This window comes from Mauremys mutica, chromosome 7, assembly GCF_020497125.1.
Source record: "Mauremys mutica isolate MM-2020 ecotype Southern chromosome 7, ASM2049712v1, whole genome shotgun sequence".
Lineage (NCBI taxonomy): Eukaryota > Metazoa > Chordata > Testudines > Geoemydidae > Mauremys > Mauremys mutica.
Window position 1 is genome coordinate 60,133,284 of NC_059078.1, and position 27,453 is coordinate 60,160,736.

General features: G+C 49.2%; 1 protein-coding gene across 1 annotated transcript; it reads left to right on the forward strand.

Moving 5' to 3' along the window:
- Positions 1 to 74: 74 nt before the first annotated feature.
- Positions 75 to 26,231, forward strand: LOC123374125 (beta-microseminoprotein-like). The gene is made up of 4 exons (XM_045023659.1): positions 75 to 248; positions 23,408 to 23,507; positions 24,577 to 24,676; positions 25,895 to 26,231. Exons 1-4 carry the CDS (start codon positions 75 to 77, stop codon positions 26,061 to 26,063), a joined length of 543 nt encoding a protein of 180 aa, XP_044879594.1. The 3' UTR covers positions 26,064 to 26,231.
- Positions 26,232 to 27,453: the final 1,222 nt, after the last annotated feature.

The window sequence follows — 27,453 nt, forward strand, 5'->3', positions numbered from 1 at the left end:
AACTAAATAACAATGGGGCCCCCTCTCCTTCCTTTGAGGAGAGCACACTGATTTTGGCAGTTTTTCTTACTGCGATGGGTGAATCGGTTCAGGAAAACAGTAAGAACCAGCCTGTATTTCCTGAACCACTTCTGTGCCCTTTGTCCAGGTTCATATATGTTCATGAAGGCTCCATCCATCTCAATTTCCAGTGCAGCCAGGCTTCTCTCACACTCAGCTACCACCTGATTGACTGCAAGAGCCAGCAGGTACCCAGATCCAGCATTCTACTCTGTTTGCACATGCCAGATGCCAGGCTTCCTTCTGGCCCACGATTCTTCGAACACTGAACGGGTTCATCATTATCATTCACCAGCAGGAAATCAAACTAGCAGTGGGAACAGTGCTCCAGTTTCAGGAGCACCCAGCTAGCTGGGAACACAGCACTACCACCCTTTGTAACAGCTGTACCTCTGAGCCGTGCTAGCCCTTGAAGCTGAGCAACCTCTGTTTGGTGACTGGTATGTCATTAGCTTGGCATCATCTGCTCACCGGTAACACGACGTAAGTACATTGAGTATTAGGAATCAATGCACTATTTGGAATATAGTGTATTATAAAGCAGCAAGGGAAAAACTACTGGGGGAAAGGATCAAGGGCATCGGAAGACATTCCCTTTCTTGAGGTAATCCCTTCTTTAACTCAAGCTTTCTCCTAGGGTTAACCTGTCAGCACTGTGTGGGGAGTGACTGGGACAACTGGATTCCTACATGCAATCTCTGCTCATTGTGCTGAACTGTTAGCCCTTAATGCCAGCCTTGGCAACAGGGAGGTCTTGGCAAGACTAGCAGAGTCAGAATGAGCTCTATCCTGACATCTGGTGGTGAGCTGTGGAAAAGGACTTTAGTGGCTGATCTCGTTTGCCCGGGGAAAGCCACCCTGCCTAGCATGATGGACTGCTTGTCCAAATGGTCACTTTGGCTGCTGTGGGATCCTCAGTCTCTTTGTTATTGGGGATGAGTAATAAAGTGTTGTTACCCTGGTTATGTGAATCAAGGACAGTAGAACTGTACTTAGCATTTTATGAAGGAGGGACGAGCCCTCAAATAAGTAGCACTTGCTAGGCAAGGGGCATGGGCTCCAAAGACCAGTGAGTTGAGAGAGGATGGAGAGTAGTCTGGTGGGGTGGGTCCTTTATGAGGGTTTTAAAAAGCAATTTTGGCTCCTTTTCTTTCCGTGCTATAATAATAGAACTCATTTTGACTCTGTTAGAAGTCTTGTTAGGTGCTGTGGAGCTGAAATCACTGATTCCTAGGTTTAAGTATTACATCTATTTTGGGCTACTGGTTCTGAGCATGCTAACAATAAAGTGATGGGGGCCTACCCCCTTGCCCCACTAACACTTGAAGTTACTAAGAGCTGAAATCACTGAAAGCTGTGTTAAGTGGGGAGCTAGGAGAGAGGTGTGGCTGGTGGTGAAGACTGCAGCAGAACCCCACAGAGAGGTGTGGCAATCCACTATCTGGAGCAGCTAAGCATGTAAGGTGCTCCCATAGTTTCCCCTAACCCCTTTTCCCTCAGGCTAGAAAGTAAACTCTGCAGATGAACTTCTGAATTCGGGGGCTAAACCAGGGCCACCCAGAGGATTCCGGGGGCCTGGGGTCTTCGGCAGCGGGGGGCCCTTCCGTTCCGGGACCCGCCGCCGAAGTGCCCCGAAGACCCGCGGCGGGGGCCCCCCCCGCCGCCGAATTACCGCCAAAGCGGGACCCGCCGCCGAATTGCAGCCCGGTCTTCGGCGGTAATTCGACAGTGGGGGGCCCCCCGCTGCGGGTCTTCGGGGCACTTCGGCGGTGGGTCCCGGAACGGAAGGGCCCCCCCGCCGCTGAATTACCGCCGAAGACAGAGCTGAACTTCGGCGGCGGGTCCCGCTCCGTCTTCGGTGGTAATTCGCCAGTGGGGGGGTCTGTCCACCCCGGAGCGGAAGGACCCCCCGCCGGCGAAGACCGGGAGCAGAAGAAGCTCCTGCGCCCGGCCCTGCAAGAGTTTTCCAGGCCCCTCAGAGCGAGTGAGGGACCCCGCTCCAGGGGCCCCAAAAAACTCTTGTGGGGGCCCCTGTGGGGCTCGGGGCAAATTGCCCCTCTTGCCGCCCCCCTCTGGGCGGCCCTGGGCTACACTGAGCAAGGACAAAAACTGTGTTTGAGGGGGTGACTTTTGGGTTGCTGGACTCAAGAACCATTCTGAGGCTGCACTAACCAAGGGCAGAAACTGTGGGTGGCGTGATTGTTGGGTTGCTGGACTTAAGACCCTGAGGGGATAGGCCACTGCCAAGCTTACTTGGGGGTGGGTCTTTTGCTTATGGTTTGTTATCAATCCTCTTTGTGGTGTTTCCCACATAATGCCACATTGCTTCCCACCTTTATTAAAAGGCTTTTGCTACACTCAGATTCTGTGCTTGCGAGAGGGGAAGTATTGCCTCCTAGAGGCACACAGGGGGGTGGTCTGTAATTGTTCCAGGTCACTGGGTGGGGGCTTGAGTGGGTTTTGCATTGTGTTATTGAAAAGGAACTCCTAGATACTGAACCCAGCCCTTGCTGCTGCTAATTCTGACAGGCAGAAGGGTTACACAAGGACGCTTCTTATGAAATTCCTGTGATGTAGTAACAGGAACCCTAGTTCTTCGCCTCCTTCCTACTTATTTGTTTCATCTGCATGTCAGAACTTTGTGAGTAACTGATTTTCAGGTCCTGGGGGGAAAAAATCATTTTGGGTCCAACCTGAAACTGAAATTTTTTGGATTTTTCAGTGACTCAAACCCTCAGACTTATTTTATTTTGGGTCAAATGAAAGATTTACTCCACCCCAAATGTAGTGTTTCACTTCTACTCTGAGCGTTTTTGAAAATAAAAGCAAATGGAATTTAGAAACCCAGAGCTAGATTCACAGAGCTGAGGAGAGGGTGGAGGTGCCCCATTTCTATCCCATATTCCAGGGGTGAGGGGCTGAGCAGCCGGCTGGATGTGGGAGATCTAGGTTCAAATCCCCCCTCTGGAGCAGGGATATGACCCTGTGTCTCCCACCCCTCAGTGAGTTCCCTAGCCACCAGGCTATTGTGGGGGTGGCCGCTCTGAATTTCTTCTGCTGAAGCTGTTTCACTTTTGGTTAAACTTTACCTGTTCCTTGGGCTAGAAAGAGCACGTGAGTGACTCCAGGCTGGGACATGGGGTGTTCACCTGGGAGCGGGGGACACCTGCAGTGTAGTTCCTGCTCCAATGACTATTTATTTATAGAGAGTGGAACAGTGTCAACAGGAGAGACTGAGAAAGCTCCACCCTTGAATACACAGTAGCCTGGGAGTTAGGGAATACCCTGGGGTTGCAAAAGGCCTGGGTCCCCAGCCCCTGCTTCTGAGTGGGGATTTGAACATGGATCTCCCACCTGTCAGCTGGGCTCCTGGATGTAAGGAGAATTGCCCCAGTTTTGTGAATTTAGCCATGTCAGCTGGCTCCCTGTAGCCCTCCGAAGAAACTCCTGCCCAGCAGCTTGCAAGAGCCGCACCTCTCCAGATCAAACACTGCTCACAACTTGTGCTCTGAAAACCTGAAGGAGCCTGCAATGAAGATGGTTGGGGCAGGTGCTGGGTCTGGAATGCTGAGTGAACAAGAGGGTGCTGAGTTAGATCTTTTTCATCTTTTGAAAATGCTTCTTCCTCCACAAGCATAAACCAAACTAGCACGTGCACCATGCTTCAGCCCCAGACTCCCCGCACACCTGAGACTCACGCAGATCCCACAGGGCTTGTAGCTGTGGAAGAGGAAAACAAGTCCTGGGATGCAAATCACAATGTGCATGATGACTTCCACAACGTACAGAACAGGCAGGAAAGATCAGAAGGTCCACGAATGTTTGCAGAACAGGCCTGATGTAGTTTGTCCAGCTCTTTCCCACACGTGCCCCATCTCCCATACTGCCTTCCCAAACTCCTACAATACCTTCATTTTCATCCTAGAAGTTGGGACCTGTAGCTTCACCTACTTCCCCACCTTGTCTGGGATCCCGTGCTCCCTTCCTTGGGGTCTCCAGCAGGTGCCAGGTGCCAACCCTCCACCCCTAGAGCTTTGCAAAGGATAGCAGCAAACAGGTAGAGCCAGCAAATCCATTGGGAGTCTTGTGTGTACTTGCACACGCATGCCAGCGAGTAGTCTGAGTGTTCTGCCCCGAATGGGGTGCATGAGAAAGGGAATTGTAGGAAAGTAGTCGTTTATGATAGAGATTAACCATGTTATCCAGAGTATTATGGGATGGAGCTATGCCCAATGCCTCCTTTACTTCCTGTTCAGTCAGTGGGAGTTTGTCCCTCACTCGATGCAGCTAAACTAAAACCAGACAGGTCCCAGGCTGCAGCCCTGTGAGTAGATTTATTTTTGTTGCATTAAGTGATCTGTGTACAAAAGGATCCCACTGCATCTTTATCTCTGCTACAATGAGCTGCAGGAGCAGATGGCACCAAATGAGGTTTTGTGCTGTAGCCAGGGAACCCCACTTTGTAAACCTGCTGAGAGGGATAGGCCTGGTTCATAGGTTGCTGTGCTACCTAGCCTCCGGCTCTGTTACCAGGGATCTGGTATCACTTAGGAGTTGGTTTTGCACACAGTCTCCAGTTCCCAGGAAGTGTGTACACAGTGGGTGCCACCATGCCACTGACATGCAATATAATTTCCATCATGCCCTCTAGAATCAATAAACCTTTCTGAATACATAACAGCGCCTATTGCGAAATGCAAAGGAAGAAGTTTATTGTGGGATGGGAACAAGGAAGGGGAAGGAATAATTAAAAGGGCAAACAGACCATCAGGCATGTCACAAAGCAAAGAATGAGACAGACAGCTCCCAAAACTCACACAGTCCTGGCTGGCCTTCCCAGATGCCAAAGTCCCCTATTCCTCAAAACGTGACCCTAGTGGCCTAGCAGAGGCTGCCTGTACATGCTGTGGTTCTTTTGTCCTAGCGCCAGAAGAAGCCCAAATCTGCCCAACGGGTAACAAGCCAGTGAAAGATCCTAAGGTTGGAAGTCAGATCCCCAGCTGGTGTAAACCAGCACAGAACAATGCTGAGGATCTGGCCCTTCATTATCACTAGTGGGGAATCATTTCCTCAGTGAAACATCTTACAAGTTGTCATTTATCACCGGTTCTCTTATTGCAGTTTCCACTGCCTGAATTCAGAGCCTGTGTGAAGCTTACTCTCTCCAAGATGTACGTCTTTAATGGGCACACAGATAGAAGAGGTAGAAGAACAGAAAAGATATTTTGGATGAACAAATGCTTTTCCAAATCCCAGACTGCAGATAGCTGGGGCAGATGTTTGAACTGGAGTGTTCAGAGACAGCCAGCACCTGGTTAGGTTTTTATCTTGTGAAAGTGACTAACAAACCCATTCTTCCTCCACAAGCATAAACCGAACTAGCAAGTTCACCAAGTCTCAGCACATTTGTCTCTGGACACTCACCCAAAGAGATTCCACACGTTGTGGCAGATGAAAGCAAATCCTGTGAAATCCCCGTAATTCACACCACGCTCTGCCCGATGACTTCCACAATGTCCAGGACAGAGATGTCTCTAGGCACATGCCAAACTGGCCATAGAACAGAAATGCTACAACAAGCACAAAAGATCCAGGAAAGTTTGCAGAGCGGGGCTGATCTAATCTCCACAGCCCTTCACCTTTTCTCCACCTGTACCCCCTCTCCCATACTGCCCTAACATTACCTTTGGTATCTTCTGAGAAGGAGAGACAAGGTGCCTCACCACCACCCTGTACAGGACCCAGTGGACCATCTCCTTCAGCAGGTGCCAGGTAGCTGCTCCCCTGCGCCCATCTTTGAGAGCTTTGCAGAGGGCAGCAGCAGCAGCAAGGTAGAGCCAGTGCCTTTCCATTGCAAATCCATCAGGGTCTCCGGAAGAATGGGGGTCAGAAAGTAGTCTGACCGCTCTATCTCAACGGGGTCTGTGAGAGAGGAAACCCTCTCCATCCTCATCCTCTGCTGGAATGAGCTGTAGGAACCAACAGCATGAAATAAGGCTTAGTGCTGTAGTCAGGGAACCCCACTTCGTAACCTTGTTGTGCGTGATAAGCCTGGGTTCATTGATTGGCTTGGTACAACCCCAGGCTCTGTTACCAGGGATCAGCTACATCAAGAGGGCATCAGTCAGGGGTGTGTTTTGCATATTGTCTCCAGTTCCCATGGAAGTATGTCTACAATACATGCCAAAGAGTGCAACTGACAGAGTGCAAGTCCCATAATGCTCTCCGACATCAATGAACTGTTCAGAATACAGAAATCCTACCACAAAGCACACTGTGGTGGTGGTGCAGAGTTTGAGGAAAGGGAGCTAGGGGGCAAGGAACGGAATTATCAACAAGGCAAACAAAATACCAGACACATTACAGAGTATAAAATGAAAAGGACAGTTCTCAGATTTCCCACAGCCCTGGCTGGCCTTCCCAGATGCCAATGTCCCTTAGACCGTGACCCTACTGTTCCTAGCAGCAGCTGCATGTAGGTGCTAGGGTTCTTTTGGCCTAACGCTGAAGAAGTACAAATGCTTCTTCAAATCCCAAACTGCCAAGTTGGCAGTTGCACTTGAGTTTGTTTCCTGAAGCCTGGTCTACACTAGGCGTTTAAATCGGTTTTAGGAGCCTAAAACCGATTTAACGCCACAACCGTCCACACTAGGAGGCACCTTATATCGATTTTAATGGCTCTTTAAATCGGTTTCTGTACTCCTGCCCGACGAGAGGAGTAGCGCTAATATCGGTATTAACATATCGGAACAGGGTTAGTGTGGCCGCAATCGACGGTATTGGCCTCCGGGAGCTATCCCACAGTGCACCACTGACCGCTCTGGACAGCATTCTCAACTCGGATGCACTGGCCAGGTAGACAGGAAAAGCCCCGCGAACTTTTGAAATTCATTTCCTGCTTCGACAGCGTGGAGAGCTCATCATCACAGGTGACCACGCACAGCTCATCAGCACAGTTAACAATGCAGTCTCCTGAGAATCGAAAAAGAGCCCCAGCATGGACCGCTCGGGAGGTAATGGATCTGATCGCTATATGGGGAGAGGATTCAGTGCTAACAGAACTGCGTTCCAAAAGACGAAATGAAAAAGTATTTGAAAGAATTTCTAAGTCTATGACGGATAAAGGCCACAGCAGGGACTCCGTGCAGTGCAGAGTGAAAGTTAAGGAGCTCAGACAAGCCTACCAGAAAACCAAAGAAGCAAACGGAAGGTCCGGGGCAGGTCGAAAAACATGCCGCTTCTATGATGACCTGCATGCAATTTTAGGGGGCTGCGCCACAAGTACCCCACCCCTGACCGTGGATTCCGAGGTGGGGGTTGTAATCTCTGCCATGTCAGACGGGGAAGATGAAGAGGAAGAAGAAGAGGAAGACCTCGCAGAGAGCACACAGCACTCCGTGACCCCCAGCAGCCAGGAGCTTTTTATCACCCTGATGGAATTACCCTGCTCCCAGCCCTCACAAGCAACTATTCCAGAGAATGACGCCATGGAAGGGAGCTCTGGTGAGTGTACCTTTGCAAATAGCAAACAGTGTTTTTTAAGCAAGCCTTTTTTAATGATTGATTTGCCCTGAGGACTTGGGACGCATTCGCAGACAGTATAGTTACTTAGAAAAGTTTGTTAACATGTCCGGGGATTGAGAGGAAATCCTCCAGGGACATCTCGATGAAGCGCTCCTGTAGGTACTCCAGAAGCCTTTGCAGAAGGTTTCTGGGCAAGGCATCCTTGTTCCGCCCACCATGGTAGGACACTTTACCATGCCATGCATGTAGCAAGTAATCAGGTATCATTGCGTGGCAAAGCATAGCGGCGTATGGTCCCGGTGACTGCTGGCATTCAAGAAGCATCCGCTCTTTATCTTGTTCTGTTATCCTCAGCAAAGTGATATCGTTCAGGATAACCTGGTTAGAAATCAGGAATTTAAGTAAGGGGGGTGGCCATTTTTCTACTGGGTTCGTGGAATGCAGCAGCTTAAAAAAAACACTTTCCTGCACGTAGCGAAGCGGGGGGAGGGGAGGAGTGCCGATGATCTTTTCTGTTTGGTCACCGGCGAGGCGATCTTCCCCAAGCTACCGGACAAGCAGTGGGTGGGGGGGAGGGGGAAGGTTGTTGATTAGCAGGGAGCTAGCGTGGTATTAGCCATGCGTTGTGGGGGGAGGGGTAAATCACTGAGACAGTGGCTTACCATGGCCGCATGCAAGCTGAATCCTGATGCCTGGACCTGTGTCTGAGATCTGTAACCCAAGAGCTGCAAGCAGGCACTATTAAGATGAAAAATGCGACCTTGTAGGGAAATCACATGTGCTATGTAAGGTGAATAGTGCTTTTCACTGTGAAAGAGTATAACCATTGTTCTGTAAAATGTATCTTTCTAAATATTTATCTCCCTCATGCAGCTGCAAATTTTTCAAGCGTCCCTCCTCCATCCCAAAGGCTAGCACAGATAAGGCGGAGGAAAAAGAAGACGCGAGATGAGATGTTCTCGGATATTATGGGAATCCCATTGCAGCAAAGCCATCCACTATGGCCTGCACGTTTCCCAGAGTCACAACCTTTCGTAGCAGCAGCTTAGTGATTGCTTTGGCTACTTGCATCACAGCAGCCCCCACAGTAGATTTTCCAACTCCAAATTGATTCCCGACTGACCGGTAGCTGTCTGGTGTTGCAAGCTTCCACAGGGCTATCGCCACTCGCTTCTCTACTGTGAGGGCTGCTCTCATCTTGGTATTATGGCGTTTCAGGGCAGGGGCAAGCAAGTCACAAAGTTCCATGAAAGTGCCCTTACGCATGCGAAAGTTTCGCAGCCACTGGGAATCGTCCCACACCTGCAACACAATGCGGTCCCACCAGTCAGTGCTTGTTTCCCGGGCCCAAAATCGGCGTTCAATGGATAGAATCTGCCCCATTACCATCAGGATCTCCAAAGCGCCGGGGCCCGCGGTTTGAGATAATTCTGTGTCCACGTCCTCATCACTGTCATCGCCGCGCTGCCGTATCCGCCTCTTACTCTCCTCGGTTCGAAGGTCCTGGTTCAGCATATACTGCACGAGAGTGCGCGAGGTGTTTAAAACATCCACGATTGCGGTATGGAGCTGAGCAGGGTCCATGCTTGCTGTGCTATGGCGTCTGCACGGTTCACCAAGCAAAAAAGGCGCGAAACGGTTGTCTGCCGCTGTCAGGGAGGGAGGGAGGGGTGAGGCTGTACCCAGAACCACCCGCGAAAATGATTTTTGCCCCATCAGGCACTGGGATCTCAACCCGGAAATGCCAAGGGGCGGGGGAGGCTGCGGGAACTATGGGATAGCTACGGGATAGCTACCCACAGTGCAACGCTCCAGAAATCGATGCTAGCCTCGGACCATGGACGCACACCACCGATTTAATGTGTTTAGTGTGGCCGCGCGCACTCGATTTTATAAAATCTGTTTTACAAAACCGGTTTATGCAAATTCGGAATAGTCCCGTAGTGTAGACGTACCCTGACATTCAGCTCAGAGCTGGCTTTTGCTAAGGTCTGTAAGTGCCTCGTCATGAACACAGGCAGGAGGGGCGGGTGCTGGCTTACTGAGCACCTAGACCAGTGTTTTTCAAATGCTGCCACCATGGTGGCATGCGGCCACCAGGGCCTTTTCTTGTGGCCACAGCCATCTGGGCTTCGATGGGTGGGGTGGAGGGCAAAGCAGTGGCCCCTCTCCCAGGGCTGCCAGCAGAGGTTGGGCCCTGCTCCCCTCCAGAGACACAAACAGGCAGGCAGATGGTGAATTCCCCACTTTCCCCAGGGGTAGGGGAGGCAGGCTTCGGCCACGGGGCTTCGGGCTCCATTCACGCGGTGGCAGACTCTGGTTCCAGGCTCCCTGTCCTTCTCCCCATTCAGGATTTAATTTGTTCCTCCCTAGGTGTTTGTCCTCAGCACCAGAGGGGCACAATCCTGACTGGGGGTTAGCCAAGTTATAAATGGTACCTCAGGAGTAGCCCCTTCCCCAGGGAAGGCAGGGAAGCATCCCTGGGTTAGTTTCTATAGGCAGGAATCCAACAGTAGTATGTGTTATCCTTTCTGAGACGGGCCAGGCTCTGTGCAAAGACATAGCGAGAGACAGACCCTGCCTCAAAGTGCTTACACTCCACAAAGACACCAGCTTACATCTTACCCACTGGTGCTGGAAGCAGCCTCGCTGGACACTCATCTTGTTGCATGGCTGTATGTTGCATGGCTTTTTTAGAACTTCTCGTGACACTGGCAAATCCCTAGTTTACATTGGGGTAGAAGATGGTCACAGGTGCCTAAAACCACACAGGAAGTAATGAGAAATAATTTGTCCAGCTGAAAGGATATGGGGCGTTTAAACTTGAAGAATGGAGTTAATGGAAATTGGGTCTAGTACTGCTCCCTTTGGAAAAATGCCCATTCAATTTTTGATGATCAGAGGGAATATAATACCTCAATTTTTCAGGGAGGCAGGATGGTCCAGTAGTTAGCACTCTCATTTAGTACTTTGGGAAACCCATGTTCAACACCCTGCTCTGACACAAATGTCATGTGTGACCTTGGACAAAGTTGCCTGGGCCCAGATCCTCAAGAAGGCACCTAAGTTCCATTGAAATAATGGATGTTAGGAGCCTAATATCCTTGAGAGTTTGGACCTAAGTCTCTGTGAGCCCCATTTCCCTAGCTATAAGATTAGGCTAGTAGCACTTCCCCAGCTCTCAGGGGTGTTGGGAAAATCCAAATATTAGCAGTTGTGATGTTTTCAGATGTCACGGTGATGGGGAACATCTAGAGTTCCCACTGGAGTAAAACACTTGTCTGCTGCCATATCTACAAAACGCTCAACACTCGCTAGACAGCTGGTTTGCTGAGATCATTGTCTATCTTGCTGACTAATATCACTTTCTTGTTCTACTTGTTTTATCCCCTGTTTATCTGTAGCCTCACACTGAGCTTGTAAACTCTCTCAGGCAGGGGCTTTCTCTAGTTACAGGACGTTTTGGTTTAAAACAAACTGCTAGTTCAAACATAGTGAGGACACACCTGGAAAGCTGCCCCATGACCTGGTGATTGATTGTGCTTAGCTGTTGTCAGAGTTAGCCTGACATGTCTCACACCAATGCTTGTTTTCCTTCCCAATGCTAGCTTTGCTCGTCCTACTGGCTTTGACAAAAAGAAATGTAAACTCACCTTCCTTAAGGAGTTCTGCAGCTACTTGTTAGTGCAGAAGGCCAATCCCTCTAAAACTTGTCCGTTCACGAGCATGGTGGGTTAAAGAATAACCTCCTTGGAAGAACCTACCTTCCAGGTTTATATCACTCATGGAATAAGTCCTTTCTTGGATCCTAGTAATTGTAGGTACTGTTTTAAGATTTGCCACCAGCATGCTGTACTTTCCCTATCAACTGTGTAACCTTCTTTAGTCTCGTATCTTGGCGATCAGCGTTGTTTCTGTATTATTCTAGGTCTGTCATAGTAACTGAGCTCTGCCCAGAGATATTGGCTGATGAATGGTTAAATAAAAGAGGCAGATAAAGCATCAAAAATGTCTGAGGTTTTCCCTACTAAAGAAATGATGAGGTCCCTTCTTCTCCCTCCTTCCTATTAGATGGCCAAGGCGTGACAAGGGAAGCACCAGCATTCCTGGAACACTTTTAATAATTGGTGAACTGCTTTGGAAGATGATACTTAGAATTCCCCAGACAGTATCATCTGCACTGTTTGTCAGGTTCAGCTCCGACTGTAAAAGAACCAAAGGTGAAATGCAGCCTCCAGTGACGCCAATGCAAAACGTCCATTGATTTCAACAGGGCCAGGGTTTCAGCCCAGAGACATGGGCTCCTGATGTAACCGTTGTGACTACTGCTGCTTATCCCACAAAAGGACAATAGGAGGAACCCACCTCGGCCCACTTGGGTCCCAAGGAACCATGTTTACTAACCATACAAAAATGTGCAAGGCCCAGCTCGATACACACTGCTCTGATTGGGGTCTGGCAGCTTCTAAACCAGAACACAGTAGGCGACATGAGAGGGCTCAAACAATTTAAAGGGATAGTTCTTGTCACATGGTGACACGGCCTCTATGAGAGAGCAGGGCCAGTGCTCATGTGCTGCATCAGCTGACACAGATTAGGTTTTATAAGACACTGAGTCAGAGTGAGGGAAGCAGGAATGCCAGAGATCCCTGGGAGGAGAATAATTCTCCAGGGCCTGTAGGTCAGACTGAGCTGAGGAACTGTCTGTTTTGCTTAAGACTGGGACAGCAAAGCTGCCTAGAAGAGGCTTTGGGCATGGCCGCGGGTCCTTTGTGGACTGGGAAGATGCCTATCTTGTTATACTGCCCTATTCCTGTACACTACAATGGCAGGGTCGGATGACTCCTTGCAGCCCCCCAAAGTCAAATCCTGCACAGCTGCTGGCAAGAGCTGCACCTCTCCAGACCCAGCGCTGCTTGCCACTTGAACCTAGAACATCTGAAGGAACCTACAGTGGAGATAGCTGGGGCAGGTGCTTGGTCTAGAACGCTGGAGGAGACAGACGGTGCCTTGTTAGGTTTTTATCTTTTGACAGTGACTAACCAACCCATTCTACCTCCACAAGCATAAACTAGCAAGTTCACCAAGTTTCAGCCTCTTTCCCCCCGACAATCACCCAAAACAGATTCCTCAAGGCTTGTAGCAGTGGAAGAGGATAGCAAAGCCTGTGAAATGCCTGTAATGCAAATCACAATGTGCACAGTGACACACACAACATACAGAACAAAGATAAACACAAGGCACAAACCAAACTGGGCATAGAACAGAAATGCCACAACAGGCAGAAAAGATCAGAAGGTCCATGAATGTTTGCAGAGCAGGGCTCAGGGGTTTGCACGGCCCTTTCCCACTTTTCCACCAGTACTCCCTGTGCCCCCTCTCCCTTACTGCACTCACACACTAAGGTTACCGTAGTTGTCTTCTGAGGAGGAGGGCCCGGTAGCCTCAACACCCAGTCTGTAGGGGACTCAGTGGTGCACTTCCTAGCGCGTCCAGGTGGCTGCTCCCCCATCTCGCAGAGCCTTGCAAAGGGTGGCAGCAGCAGACACATAGAGCCAGTGCTTTTCCAAGTCTCCTGGGGCTCAGAGAATAGTCTGACTTTCCTATCACCAGCAGGGTGTGTGAGAGAGAACTGTAGGAAAGCGGTCGGTCATGACAGGGGTTAACTGGGTTATCCAGAGTATTAAGGAATGGAGCTATGCTCAATGCCTTCTTTACTTCCTGTTCAGTCAATGGGAGTTTGCTCCCCTACTCTGTTGTGATGTAGTTAAAATAAAACAGAAAGGTCCCAGCCTGCAGCCCTTAGCGATCTCTGTACAAAAGGATCTGTCTGCATCTTCATCTCTGCTTGAATGAGCTGCAGGAGCCTATGGCACCAATAACAATTAGAGCAAATCCATCCTGGCAACCCTGCTGTGTGCGATAAGGCTGGATGCATGGGTTAGTGGTACCTAGCCTCAGGGTCTGTTACCAGGGACCACACATCCAGAGGGCATGAATCAGGACTGTGTCTTGCACATTCCCTCCAGTGTGTACACAGTGGGTGTGTATCACGTGCAACTGGCATATGCAGTATTGCCTTCGTAGGGGCTTATTGTTTCCAGAGAGTATTCAGAACAGAGGACAGCTGCTCGAGTGAAGTGCAAGGGCTGAAGTTTATTGAGGAAGGGGAACAATGGGGGGAGTGGAATTATCAATAAGGCAAACAGATGCGACATTTTACAGAACACAGAATGAGACAGATGGTTCCCAGAATTCCCTGGTTCCTGGCTGGCCTTTCGAGATCCCAAAGTCCCTCATACCTTACAAGTGACCCTATGATTCCTAGCAGAGGCTGCATGTACATGGCAGAAGTACGGCACTGTGACACCGACTGAGTTAAACAATAGTCCAAATATGCCCAAGGGGCAGGGCTGGCTTTAGGAAGTGTGGGGCCCAATTCGAACAGTTTCGACGGGGCCCCAGCAGGGATGACTTAAAAAAACAAAACCAAAAAACCACCACCACATGGGGCTTGTACTCACCAGGCGGTGCTCCGTGTCTTCGGCGGCACTTCGGCAGCGGGTCCTTCACTTGCTCCAGGTCTTAGGCGGCACTGAAGGACCCACCGCCAAAGTGCTGCCGAAGTCCCAGAGCAAGCGAAGGACGCGCCGCTGAAGACCCAGAGCGCTGCCAGGTGAGTAAAAATTAAAAAGGCGCCTCTAGCCAGGGAAGGGATACTCACTGGGCGCGGGGCCCTCTTAGGCATGGAGCCCGATTCAGGGGAATTGGTGGAATAGGCCTAAAGCCGGCCCTGCCAAGGGGTAAGAAGAGGGTGAAAGATCCTAAGGCTGCAAGTTTTGGGGTCTGATCCCCAGCTGGTATAGACTAGCTCAGCACCACGCTGAGGATCGGGCCCTTCATTATCACTAGTGGGGAGCAAGGGGGCAGAAACTCATTTCCAATAAAGATCCATGAAACATTTTGCAAGTTTTTAATTGAGTCCCGGTCTCTCTTATCTCAGTTTCCACTGCCTGAATTCCGAGCCTGTCTGCACACCTTTAATGAATACACAGATACAAGTTACACTGTGGAGATAGGAGTGGAAAATATATTTTGGATGCAAAAATGCTCCTCCAAATCCTAAATTGCCAAAGTTGCATCTGAATTTGCTTTCTGACATTCAGCTTAGTGATGATTTTTGCCAAGGTCTGCATGAGCAAGGGCCGGTTATGAACACTGATAAGACAAGTGGGTGCTGATTTACAGGGAGTCTCCACCAACAGCCTGAGGGGTGAGATGGGGGCTGGTGAGAAGTCCCCGCTAGTCCTTGCCTCATCCTTGCTGTGTGCTGATTTTGGAGTCAGGTATAAGATGCTGTGCCTCCATGTATAAGAACTGGGTTCAGTCCATCAGCAATTGTGTGTTTCTGGTCCATGCTTGGTCTCCAGGGGACAGAACCTCCCCACGGACTCTCCAGTCAGACCCCTCCTGTCCATAGACTTTTTTACTCTGTTCCTTTGTGGGAAAGTATAATGCCTGTATGCATCTGCTGACGCTCTCCCTACAGATACACAGAACAAACACCCACGAGCTACAGCACTGGGTAGAGGGCATTTATAAGGGCCTGCCAACTCCCAAATCCCTCTGCTGAACCCAGAGGGAACTCCTGGGTCACCAGGTCTAGGAAACTCCCATCCAAAGGAGAAGGAGCAGCCACTGCTTGGGAGGGGCGCTGGCAGTTCCCTGGAATTGGCTGTTGGGCTGCTGTTCACCTCACCCTCTCGTCCCACTGCCACCCCACCCCACGCTCCCCACTGTGCTTAGCCTCTCTCACCCCACTACTCTCTCTACCTGCCTCTTCCTGTACCCCTCCTCTTACCCCAACAGTCCTCCCCAACCTCCTCCACCTGGCAAAACCCCAATGTCCTTGACAGATAAATACAAACCAACATCTGTCTGCACCAACAGAGACATGGCAGTGCCCTCCCCCGTGCTGCCATCAACCCACTCTCCCTGCTGCTATGCTGTAACCCAATGCCACACCCTGGGTCTGGCTTTGTCTTCTTAGGCAGTCAGCTCTTTGCAGCAGTGGCCATTCCTCCCTTGGTGCTGGAGGGGCACGATCCTGACCAGAGCTCTGCCAAGTTATAAACGGTACCTCAGGAGCAGTCCCTTCCCCAGGGAAGGCAGGGGAGCATCTCCGGGTTAGCTTCTATAGGCAGGAATCCAATGGTAGCATGTGTTATTGTTGTATGGTAGAGGCCCCAGCTGAGATGGGCCAGGCTTTGTGCGAAGATGTAGCGAGAGACAGGCGCTACCTCAAAGAACTTACACCCCACACAGACACAGGCCGGGAATGTGAATGGAGGCATAAGAAGCACCACAATTTGCCCAAGCTCTCCAGCAGGCCAGTGGCCAAGGCAGGAATAGAAGCCAGGTGTCCTGACTCCCAGGCCAGTGCCCTACACCCTAGGCCACGCTGCCTCCCTGGCGCTATCTGTACTTTTGCTCCTGTGAGTAGGATCCGAGTCCCATGCAGGGTCCATTGCACTGCACTGCCTTGGGTGACAGTTATCTTGTGCATGACTTGGCTCCTTAGCTACTGTGCTTAGCTTTGTGCAGCAGAATCTGTCCCTGTCATATTGGGCTGCAGAAAAAGATGGACTCTTTTAGCCTCCCAAAAGATGGACTCCTCTAGTCTCCCAAAGCTAGAAGCCCGGGAACATGGTCACTTGGCCCCCTCTGAGTAATTTGAGGAAGGATCCAGCTAGGTTTCATACACAGAATCCAGACTTCCAAGGAACCACCCCATCCACAAGGGCCTTGCTTTTTCCACAAGGACCCACCCTTTCCTTAGGGGGAGCTGTTACAGGGAAGGAAGGGGTGTGTGTGATTTCTTGGAAGTTTGGCTTCTGCGGTGGCTGAAGGTCTCTGCCACAGAAGAGGGTGTAGGGCCAATCCCTGTGAACTGAGCCTGCGGAATCCACTCTGTAATGTCCAACTCTGCAGGGCTTCTCAGCTCTAGTGACAAGAAGTCCCAGTAGCCGTAGCTGTTCTCAAGTGCTGAGAAGGACACGTAACTTTTGCAGTGCTAGACACTTCCAAATGATACCCCTGCCATTAACAGCCGGATTCCTCCAGCGGCTCTCCCTCTCACTGATGCCAGCCCAGAGACAGAAATACCACCACTGGGCCCACAGGTGAATCTGTTCCCTGCATGCCGGGCTCTGGAGCTCTGAGAAATACCAGCTTTGCGAATGTGCGGCCCAGGAGGACGGAAGGTTGGGTTGATCCCTGCAGAGTGGGGTTATCCTTCTTTTCACTTAATATCCCCCCAGAGGCTTTTCCTAGGGTTAACCATTCGGCTCAGTTTGCGCATAGTCACTGTATGACTGGATTCCTGCATGCAACTGCTGCTGCTTGGGCTGAAAGGTTAGTGCTTCATACAAGCCTTGAGGCCCAGGAAGTGTTGGCAATAAAGTCTGATATGAATCCTTATCCACACTTGCTAGTCCTGCTAACACTTGACTCAAAACCCCACACAGCTGCTGTATAGCTCCATGTCGGGTGCACAGAAATCTTGCCCTTTCATTTCAGAACTAAACTTATAATTGGGTAAACATTTTAATGATGTCCACCTCTGTAAAATCATTCTGCAGAAACCTCTATCAGAGCTATTTGCATCATTGTGTTTGCTCAAGGACTGGCACTGCAAACAACTCATCTTCACACCCTAAATAAGTTTATATAAATACATTGCAAACAGACTTCCCACAGGCTGTCTGCTCCTTTGAGACCAAGGACTTTGCAAGAATGGTAAGTTGTTGTGTTTCATATTTTAAAAGGTGGCTGCACATTGCTACTGATTTTAAAGTAGATATTTGGGGCCTGATTTGAGAAGTGCTGGGTGCCAATAAATAGAAGATTCCAGGTACTTAGCAACTCTGGAAAAAAATCAGACCCCAGATGATTTTACCGGCCGGGGTATGCAAAGAGACTAAAAAGTTTTGAATCAGGCCTTTGCATTATAACCTTGTTTTCACATGCTCATAACTTTTGGAAAAATTCTCTTTGCTGGCTGAAATCATCCCTGCTTACTCTCAGCCCAGAGTTGAATTTTGTGTGTTTATTGCAGGGAGTTTAGCCCAAAGCTGTCCAGCTGTTTCAGAGTTAAGGAGAGGAGAACATTTTCCCATTTTAAGTGAATGTTACTGTGCATTTTTTTAGTCACCCTCAGCTCAAATATAGCTGAACTTTACCCCTGGACACTTCCAGTCCCACTCCAAGTTAGGCCCTTCCTTTGTTTAAAAACCCCCCAAACCCTTGAGTGAAAGAGGCTTCAAGTATTGATTTCACACTTGCTTAACAGTATCATCCATCCCAACTGTAGGGAAAGTTACCAGGGCCCTGTCTATATTTCACTGAAATCAGCAGGAAGACTCCTACTGAGTTTAGAGGGTTTTGACTCAAATACTTTGGGCAGCTGTAAGGGCTAAATCCTGTCTACTGGCTGCATGGGGAGAACCCCATTGCTGTTTTGCTGTGCAAGGAGACTTAGGTTCCATGGGGTGTATGTATGACCTACATATGGTGAGAATCCAAGCTCCATGAGGGAGGCTGGGGACGAGGCAGGGCGGTTTGTGCTTGGTTAATATCCTACCTTTGTAAAGATATCTTCAATATTATTCTCTATCCCTTTCCTAATACAGTCTAGCAACCCATTAGCTCTGGTTGGACTGCTGCTGCCCACTGAGCAAATGGTTTACACTGGACTGTCCACAGCAGCACCCTGCCTAATCTCCGCCTCTTCTCCACCTCCTCCCCTGAGCATGTGGCTCCCCGCTTCTCCTCCCTCCCTCCTGGAAAATGCTAAGCGCCGCCAAACAGCTGTTTGGCAGCAGGAAGTGCCTGGAGGTAGGCAGAGGAGCAGGGACAGTGGACGAGGAGAGCTTGACGGCCATAAGATATAATCCTGGGGAGATGGGTGGGGTATGGGGAGCTTGGTAGGCCACAGCAAATAACTCCACGGGCCGCCGTGTGTTTGAGACCCCTGCTTTAAGGGAATAATGTGCCACCTTATCATCTCAAATACTTATTCAGACACTTCAGTTTAAACACTCTGACTAGATAAAACCGCAAAACAAGTGTATTAACTGCAAGGAGATTGATTTTAAGTGAGTACATAAAAAAGTCAGAAATGGTTACAAGGAAAACAAAGATAAGATGTTTACTAATGTCTAATTTGACAATCTATATTAGAGTCAAACAAAGCTTCTCACCACATGCTGCAGTAGATTACTGACCAAACTCTTGGGTCAGGACCCCTCCCCCAATGGCTGCTTCCTTTGTCTCTTCAGGTGCAGTGAAATGTGATGTGCCTCTTGTTTATAGCTTCAGTCCCCCTCTTGACAAATATTTCCAGATGAGGACTTGGAGCCTAAGGCAGTGTCTACACTGCCACTTTCAGCGCTAAAACTTTAGTCCTTCAGGGGTGTGAAAAAACACCCTCCTAAATGACAAATGTTTTAGTGCTGAAAAGTGCCACTATAGACAGTGCTTTATCGCCGAGTGGTTTTTTTTATCACTGGGAGAGTGCTCTCCCGGCAATAAAGCGTGACTACACTGCCCATGTCACAGCGCTGCTGCGGCCACACTGTAACATGGGCAGTGTAGACATACCCTTAGAGTCTATGTGTAAGGATATTCCATGATCATTTTGTCACTTGTTGAACTTCCTTTGTCTTCCCTTTCCTGCTTGATGACGCTGTTTACTGCTTAAATGCGAAATAAACAGAGCGCACAATACCTTGTTTAGAACAGACCTGTCTGCCGATTTCTGTTTGGGCAGGGCTGTGGGTTTTGGAACATGTGTTAATAACGCAGTCTTACAACTTCACATACAATGTTGCCAATAGTTTATCAGGACAACTCTGACTAGCAAATTATGGGTTTCCAAAAGATACCTCACAAGGCATCCTTTGTACAAAGATGATTTACAATCGCATGTAGGGTGTGAACACAGGGATGCATTCCATCACATGGGTTGTGCATATGGTTTGTTTTGTTCCTGACAGTGGGCATTACGCTGCAATGAATGTTTGCCAGTTTTTTTGCTGCATTTACAAACAGGGCCGGTGCAAGGATGTTTTGCGCCCTAGGTGAAACTTCCACCTTGTGCCCCTCCCCCGCCCTGAGGTGCCCCCCCGTGGCAGCTCCCCCCCTCCGCCCTGAGGCGCCCCCCTTGCAGCAGCTCCCCACCCCCCACCCTCTGCCCTGAGGCACCCTCCCCTGCCCCAGCTCACCTCTGCTCCGTGCACGCTGGCGCTGCTTCACTTCTCCTGCCTCTAAGGCTTGCAACGCCAATCAGCTTAGGCGCTGCAAGCCTGGGAGGCGGGAGAAGTGAAGCAGCCACGGTGTGCTCAGGGAGGAGGAGGCGGGGCAGGAGTGAGCTGGGGCGGGGAGTTCTCCTGCGTGCCACCCCCTCCCTTACTTGCTGCAGGCAGCCGTCCCTGTGCTCCCCTGCCCCAGCTCCCTCCGCCTAAATGCCGGCGGTGACTGGGGCAGCCAAAGATCCGGCTGCCGCAGTCACTGCTGAAGAAAATGGCGCCCCCCAAATCCTAGTGCCACAACCAGAATCAGAGGAAAATATCATAATCCTCCGAAGACTAAAACTATTGTGTGCCAGAGGCAGAGAACAGAAGAAACCTAGGTGTCCAGTGCCTGAGGACCCATATTATATGAAATACACCCAGATAATCCAAGGAGGGACCCATCCCCCATACTGTAGAGGAAGGTGAAAAGAACCCCAAGGTTCTGACCTAAGGAAAATTACTTCCTCACCGCAGATTTCGGGAACTGTTAGACCCTGAGCATATGAGCAAGAACCAGTCAGCCAAGCACCTGAGAGAATAGTCAGAGCTCTGGGCCATCCCTGTCCAGTGTCCCATCTTTAGCCATGGCCATCCCTGGTGCTTCAAAGGAAGGAAAGAGAAACCACAGTAAAAACACCTCTCCTCCACCCCACCATAATACACTGCAGGGGGAGGGTGGGGAGATTCCCTTCCTGCAGGTGACCAGCTGAAGCCCTGAAGCATGAAATTTTAGGAACATTAAGCATGTACTGGAAAGGACCCCTTGGGTTGCTGAGCCCTGCCCGCCACCATTTCAAGGAGCCCCATTGTACAATTCCACTCAGACATTTAGCAAGCTGCAGCAACCAGAGCCAGAGGAGCCAGAGAAGCAGCCCAGGATGCAGGTCAGAGCTGTGAGCAGAGTCACAGAAGCAGCCTGCAAAGCAGACCTGCCCTGGGAGCAGAGCTACAGCAACCAGAGCCAGAAGGACCAGAGAAGCAGCCCAGGGAGCTGAAGGCAGAGCAGCAGCAGCCGTGCTGAGGCAGAGTGGAGCTGGAGCTGGAGCAGTCCAGAGCTGGGTGCGGTGAGCAGCTGGGGAGAGCAAGGGGGACCCTGGGCAGTGGGCCCAGCACAGGTAGACACCTCAGCTAAGAGGCTCTGCAGGCCGGACTTGGAGGGGGATTGTAACCCTGACAGGGCGGGGGCGACGCGGGGAAGAAGGGTCCTGCCACCTAGAGCCTATGGCCACCACCAGAGCAAGTGTCCAACCCGCAGCGTCCCTGCAGCACAGCCAGGGCCTGAGAAGGAGGCCTGGGACCTACAAGGAACAGACTGTGAATGGCCCTGAGATCCCAGAGACACTGTTTGTGATGTTCCCTGCCACAGAGTGGGGTGATGTGTTTTCCTTTAACCTTTCCCATTTTTCCTTATTCTTTTTTTAAAATTAATTGTTAATTAAACAACTTGTATTTGCTTTAAATTGTATGAAATGATCAGTGGGTCAGGGAGGTGCCCAGTGCAGAGAGAGTACTCTGGAGTGGGGACACCCTAGCCCCTGTCCTAAGTGACAGCAGGGTTGGGGGTCGAGCCCCCCAGGAATCCTGGGCCCAGCCTTGTTGAGGTTACGAGGACTCTGCCAGACAGGAGAGTGGAAGGGGAGTCCTCGAGGGCAGGGAGGCCTCTGGGTAAAGGAAGTGGGAGCGAGGACTCAGATCCTTTCGCTAGCTCACTTCCCCGGAGTAGTGCAGAAGCCAGGAAAGTTCCCCCCAATAGTGGGACCATTCCCCCGCTTACATATAGCTCTCGTTGCTGAAGCATCTAAGCACCAACATGGTTCAGTTCAAGAGCTGGCAATGGATTTCAGAATGCCTCACTCCCCGTTTCTTGCTCTAACCAGTAGGCTACAATCCATCCCTTAACTCAACAGCAACCCTGTGAAAGAGGCAATGCCTAGCACTGATGTCTCATGTGAAATCTTCTAGGTCTTTGAGACAGCACAGCAGCCGAAGGAGTGGAATTCTGCCACTTTTCTTGTCATTATACCGCATCTGTCTCCATCTCTAAGATATGTAAGCTTGTCTTGAAGGCCTCGCACTGCTAGCACATCAGCAGAAACGATGTTTGCTGATTGCCGGTGTGAGCAGCACTGACCAAAACTCAGAATTTCTGATTCGGGGGACATTTCATTGTGCTAAAATTTGGCTTCATTCTTAATTTGAACAAAACCAAATTAAAACATTTCCTGCAAACCAGAAATTCCATAAAATATTCATTTTGGAAATACTGGCAGGTGAAGTTTCTGAAATGAAACATGTTCCCCAGGCCTAAGCATGATTCTCATCAGTTTCCCTGCTGCACATCAGTGACTAGAGAGCCCCTAGGGTTTCTCGCTCCCAGCTCCGTGGCAGAGATCCTGGAAGCACAGAGGATCCCAGCTTGAATCAGAGCTCTCAGGGCTTCCTACTTCACCCTGAGATTCCCCAGCCCTGGGGCAATCTACATGATGGGGATACTCCAGAGCCAAAGACCCTGGAATTCCATGCAATCCACCAGTGTGGTAGGAAACCAAACCATTTTCTGTCGGAACTGTGCCTGTGGTTTATCCAAACTCAGCGCTTAATTTGTGCTGGGGCTTGCCAGGGCTGAGCCTTGGCACTCTAGGCTTGGCAGTTTATAATCCCAGCACCTCTGGGCTCGCTGCATCAGCTACAAACATAAACATTACTTGAGCCCCAGCACTCCATTGCTGAGCCCCAGCACCTCTTTCATTACAAATTAAGCAGTGAGCAAACCTGATACGTTTCCCCAGAAAATGTTGGGGTCAACAATTGGCAGTTCGATCAGAACATTCCCAACCAGCTCTAGGAGGGAGACTGTCAGAAAGCTTCCAATCCAGCCACACAAAGTGAAACTTTATTTAGTGCCTTGCCGAGCCAAAACTTCCTCTTACCGACTGGACAAATTTCAGGAACTTCTTCAAAAATCTCTCCAGAACAGACTTATATATATTAAAATTGCTCAGTAGTAGGCCTTGCAAAATACTTGTTTTCACACAGTGTATAATTTCACTGCAAAAATTTCCCACAGGTTCTGAGCCCTTTGAAAGCTCACATTTTACAACAGTAAATCAAAGATTCAGGTTTCCCAAGCTGGTAGCCCTATCTTGAAGTATTTGTTTTAAACTTGCTATCTGGGTGCATTCGAGAGAACCATCTGACTAAATGTGGGTATATTTATTGAATGCCTGCAGGAATCCATCACGAGATTAAGACACTGGCTATAATTTTATGAATTCTGTTTGTTTGCTATGAGCTGCCCAGGTTTATATTATTATTATTATTTGTGTGTCCTCTTTGGAACTGTCTCCTTTTTGAATTTTGTTTTGTACCAAGATCTTTCCTGTTTGTTTCTATAGAAATGAACAAGCTTTAGCTGGTAACCATCGAAAAGCCACATAATCCTTGTCACGGGCCTTATTTCCCTCTTACAGAAGTGTTTCCTGGGTTTCCTTCTTGCCGTTAGCATCTTGGTGACACTATGTGACGCAGCCTGTTATTATCTACCAGCTCGCCCACCGAAACCTACTATAGGTGAGAACCACAACAGCTCTCTGGATTGCTCTATATTAGCAATCTGACTGCCACTGTGAATAGCCGGGAAGCGTATGAAAGAGGGGAATGTAGGGTACCAAACAAAATTATGTTTTTAGAGTGATAGGTAGCTGTAGGGTGACCAGATTTCCCAATTTTATAGGGACAGTCCTGATTTTGGGGTCTTTTTCTTATATAGGCTTCTATTACCCTCTACCCCCCGTGCTGATTTTTCACACTTGCTGTCTGGTTATCCTAGGTAGCTGGCAAGAGGAGTACACAAAGGCATCACACATGGCCAATTTCTAATGGATTTAGCTCAAGCAAGTAGCTTGTGTGCATTCTGATTCTGCGTAGTGACACCATCCATTCTAGCTGGAGTCTCCCAACTGTGTTCTGTCTCCAAGGAATCAAAGACACGAGCCCAGAGTGTGCTCCTTCCAAAGCTGTGGGTCTCCAGAGGGGTTCCGCTCATTTTGGAAGAGATGAAGTGATGCGGTCATCAGTTTGCATGTGCCAACTCCCATCGGAATTGATGATAGTTTTGAATGCACCACAATGGCAGGATATGATCCTAGCTAGTTTACTGCTTATTGTCACAAAAGATTCATTCCAGAAGTGCAGAAAAAGGAGAAAAGAAGCTCATGTTCTTAAAGATAGATAAAACACAGAGGACAGGTCCATCAATGGCTATTAGCCAGGATGGGCAGGGATGGTGTTCCTAGCCTCTGTTTGCCAGAGGCTAGGAATGGGTGACAGGGGATGGATTAGTTGATGATTACCGGTTCTGTTCATTCCTTCTGTGGCACTTGGCATTGGACACAGTCAGAAGACAGGATACTGGGCTAGATGGACCTTTGGTCTGACCCAGTATGGCTGTTCTTCTGTTCTAAGTAATAAATGAGACTGAAATGTCATTCAGGTGGGCACAAGAGCAGAATTAATGGCACTCTGCCTGCAGAAACCTGAAGTTTATTTGCAACATGTACAGACACGGTGAAGTTTTTAGTCCAATGTTGAAGTTTAAGTGAAAGGTCAGGTTTTATTTTGTTTTATTTGTGTATTGCAGGTTGTATTCAAGATGGAAAACTATATAGATATGGTGCCACTTGGATTAAGGACTGCTACCGTTGCAAATGCGACCAGGGCGGAATAGGCTGTTGCTCCATGTAAGTTCAACAGAACCCAGTAGCAATGTTTTCAGTGTGAAAACCACAGTGACCTCTTGCCATCCATACTCTGAATGAACAAACTCCCCAAGTCACAACTCCACCAAGGGCTGTTTTCCTGGTCTTCATCATAGCCTTGGAGAAAGTCACTTGATCACTCCTAATCTTGTCTTGAGTGTTGGCTTTACCACCCATTAGGCCTATGGCTGCATTCTCCTTAGCTTACATCTTACCCCCTGGTGTTGGAGGGAGCCTCGCTGGACACTCATCTTGTTGCATGGCTGTATGTTGCATGGCTTTTTTAGAAATTCTTGTGACAGTGGCAAATCCCTGGTTTACATTGGGGTAGAAGATAGTCACAGTTGGCTAAAACCACACAGGAAGTAATGAGAAATAATTTGTCCAGCTGAAATGATATGGAGCGTTTAAGCTTGAAGAATGGAGTTAATGGAAATTGGGTCTAGTACTGCTCCCTTTGTGAAAAATGCCCAGCGGATTTTTGATGATCAGAGGGGATGTAATACCTCAATTTTTCAGAGAGGCAGGATGGTCCAGTAGTTAGCACTCTCGTGTAGCACTTTGGGAAACCCACGTTCAATACCCTGCTCTGACACAAATTTCAAGTGTAACCTTGGACAAAGTTGCTTGGGCCCAGATCCTCAAGAAGGCACCTAAGTTCCGTTGAAATAACAGATGTTAGGAGCCTAAATACCCTTGAGGGTTTGGACATAAGTCTCTGCGAGCCCCATTTCTCTAGCCATAAGATGAGGCTAGTAGCACTTCCCCAGCTCTCAGTGGTGCTGGGAAGATCCAGTTGTTAGCGGTTGTGAAGTTTCCAGATGTCACGGTGATGGGGGACATCTAGAGTTCCCACTGAAGTAAATCTCTTCTCTGCTGCAATGTCTACAAAACGCTCAACACTCGCTAGACAGATGGTTTGCTGGGATCATTGTCTAGCTTGCTGACTAAGATCACTTCCTTGTTCTATTTGTTTTATCCCTTGTTTATCTGTAGCCTCACACTGAGCTTGTAAACTCTCTGAGGCAGGGGCTCTCTCTATTTACAGAGCGTTTTGGTTTAAAACAAATTGCCAGTTCAAAGCTAGCAAGGACACACCTGGAAAGCTGTCCCATGACCTGGTGATTGATTGTGTTTAGCTATTGTCAGAGTTAGCCTGACATGTCTCACACCAATGCTTGTTTTCGTTCCCAATGCTAGCTTTGCTCATCCTACTGTCTTTGATGAAAAGAGATGTAAACTCATCTTCCATAAGGAGTCCTGCAGCTATTCGATGGTGCAGAAGGACAATCCCTCTAAATCTTGTCCATTCACAGGCATGGTTGGTGGAGGAATAACCTCCTTGGAAGAACCTACCTTCCAGGTTTAAGTCACTCATGGAATAATTCCTTTCTTGGATCCTAGTAATTGTAGATGTGTTTTAAGATTTGCCACCAGCATGCTGTACTTTCCCTGTCAACTGTGTAACCTTTCTTCATTCTTGTATCTTGGAGATCAGCATTGTTTCTATATAATTCTAGGTCTGTCATCGTAACTGAATTCTGCCAGAGATCTTGGCTGATGAATGATTAAATAAAACAGCCAGGTAAAGCATCAAAAAAGTCTGAGTTTTTTCCTTCTTAAGAAATGATGGGGTCCCTTCTTCTCCCTCTTCCTATTAGACGGCCAGGGAGTGACAAGGGGAGCACCAGCATTCCTGGAACACTTTTAATAATTGGTGAGCTGCTTTGGAATTCCCCAGACAGTATCATCTGCACTGTTTGTCAGGTTCAGCTCCGACTGTAAAAGAACCAGAGGTGAAACCCAGCCTCCGGTGACGCCAATACAAAACGTCCATTGATTTCAACAGGGCCAAGGTTTCAGCCCAGAGACATGGGCTCCTGATGTAACCGTTGTGACTACTGCTGCTTACCCCACAAAAGAACAATAGGAGGAACCCACCTCGGCCCACTTGGGTCCCAAGGAACCATGTTTACTAACCATACAAAAACGTGCAAGGCCCAGCTAGATACACACTGCTCAGATTGGGGTCTGGCAGCTTCTAAACCGGAACACAGTAGGCGCAATGAGAGGACTCAAACAATTTAAAGGGATAGTTCTTGTCACATGGTGACACGGCCTCTATGAGAGAGCAGGGCCAGTGCTCATGTGCTGCATCAGCTGACCCAGAGTAGGTTTTATAAGGCACTGAGTCAGAGCCAGGGAAGCAGGAATGCCAGAGATCCCTGGGAGGAGAATAATTCTCCAGGGCCTGTAGGTAGGACTGAGCTGAGGAACTGTCTGTTTTGCTTAAGACTGGGACAGCAAAGCTGCCTAGAAGAGGCTTTGGGCATGGCCGCGGGTCCTTTGTGGACTGGGAAGATGCCTATCTTGTTATACTGCCCTATTCCTGTACACTACAATGGCAGGGTCGGATGACTCCTTGCAGCCCCCCAAAGTCAAATCCTGCACAGCTGCTGGCAAGAGCTGCACCTCTCCAGACCCAGCGCTGCTTGCCACTTGAACCTAGAACATCTGAAGGAACCTACAGTGGAGATAGCTGGGGCAGGTGCTTGGTCTAGAACGCTGGAGGAGACAGACGGTGCCTTGTTAGGTTTTTATCTTTTGACAGTGACTAACCAACCCATTCTACCTCCACAAGCATAAACTAGCAAGTTCACCAAGTTTCAGCCTCTTTCCCCCCGACAATCACCCAAAACAGATTCCTCAAGGCTTGTAGCAGTGGAAGAGGATAGCAAAGCCTGTGAAATGCCTGTAAT

What these genes read in the sequence shown, in the direction of transcription:
- LOC123374125 (XM_045023659.1), top strand. Translation starts at nt 75, where the DNA reads ATGGGTGAATCGGTTCAGGAAAACAGTAAGAACCAGCCTGTATTTCCT. An exon ending in TTGACTGCAAGAGCCAGCAG is followed by an intron (nt 249 to 23,407) that starts GTACCCAGATCC and finishes TCCCTCTTACAG; the next exon opens with AAGTGTTTCCTGGGTTTCCT. An exon ending in GGAATAGGCTGTTGCTCCAT is followed by an intron (nt 24,677 to 25,894) that starts GTAAGTTCAACA and finishes TCCCAATGCTAG; the next exon opens with CTTTGCTCATCCTACTGTCT.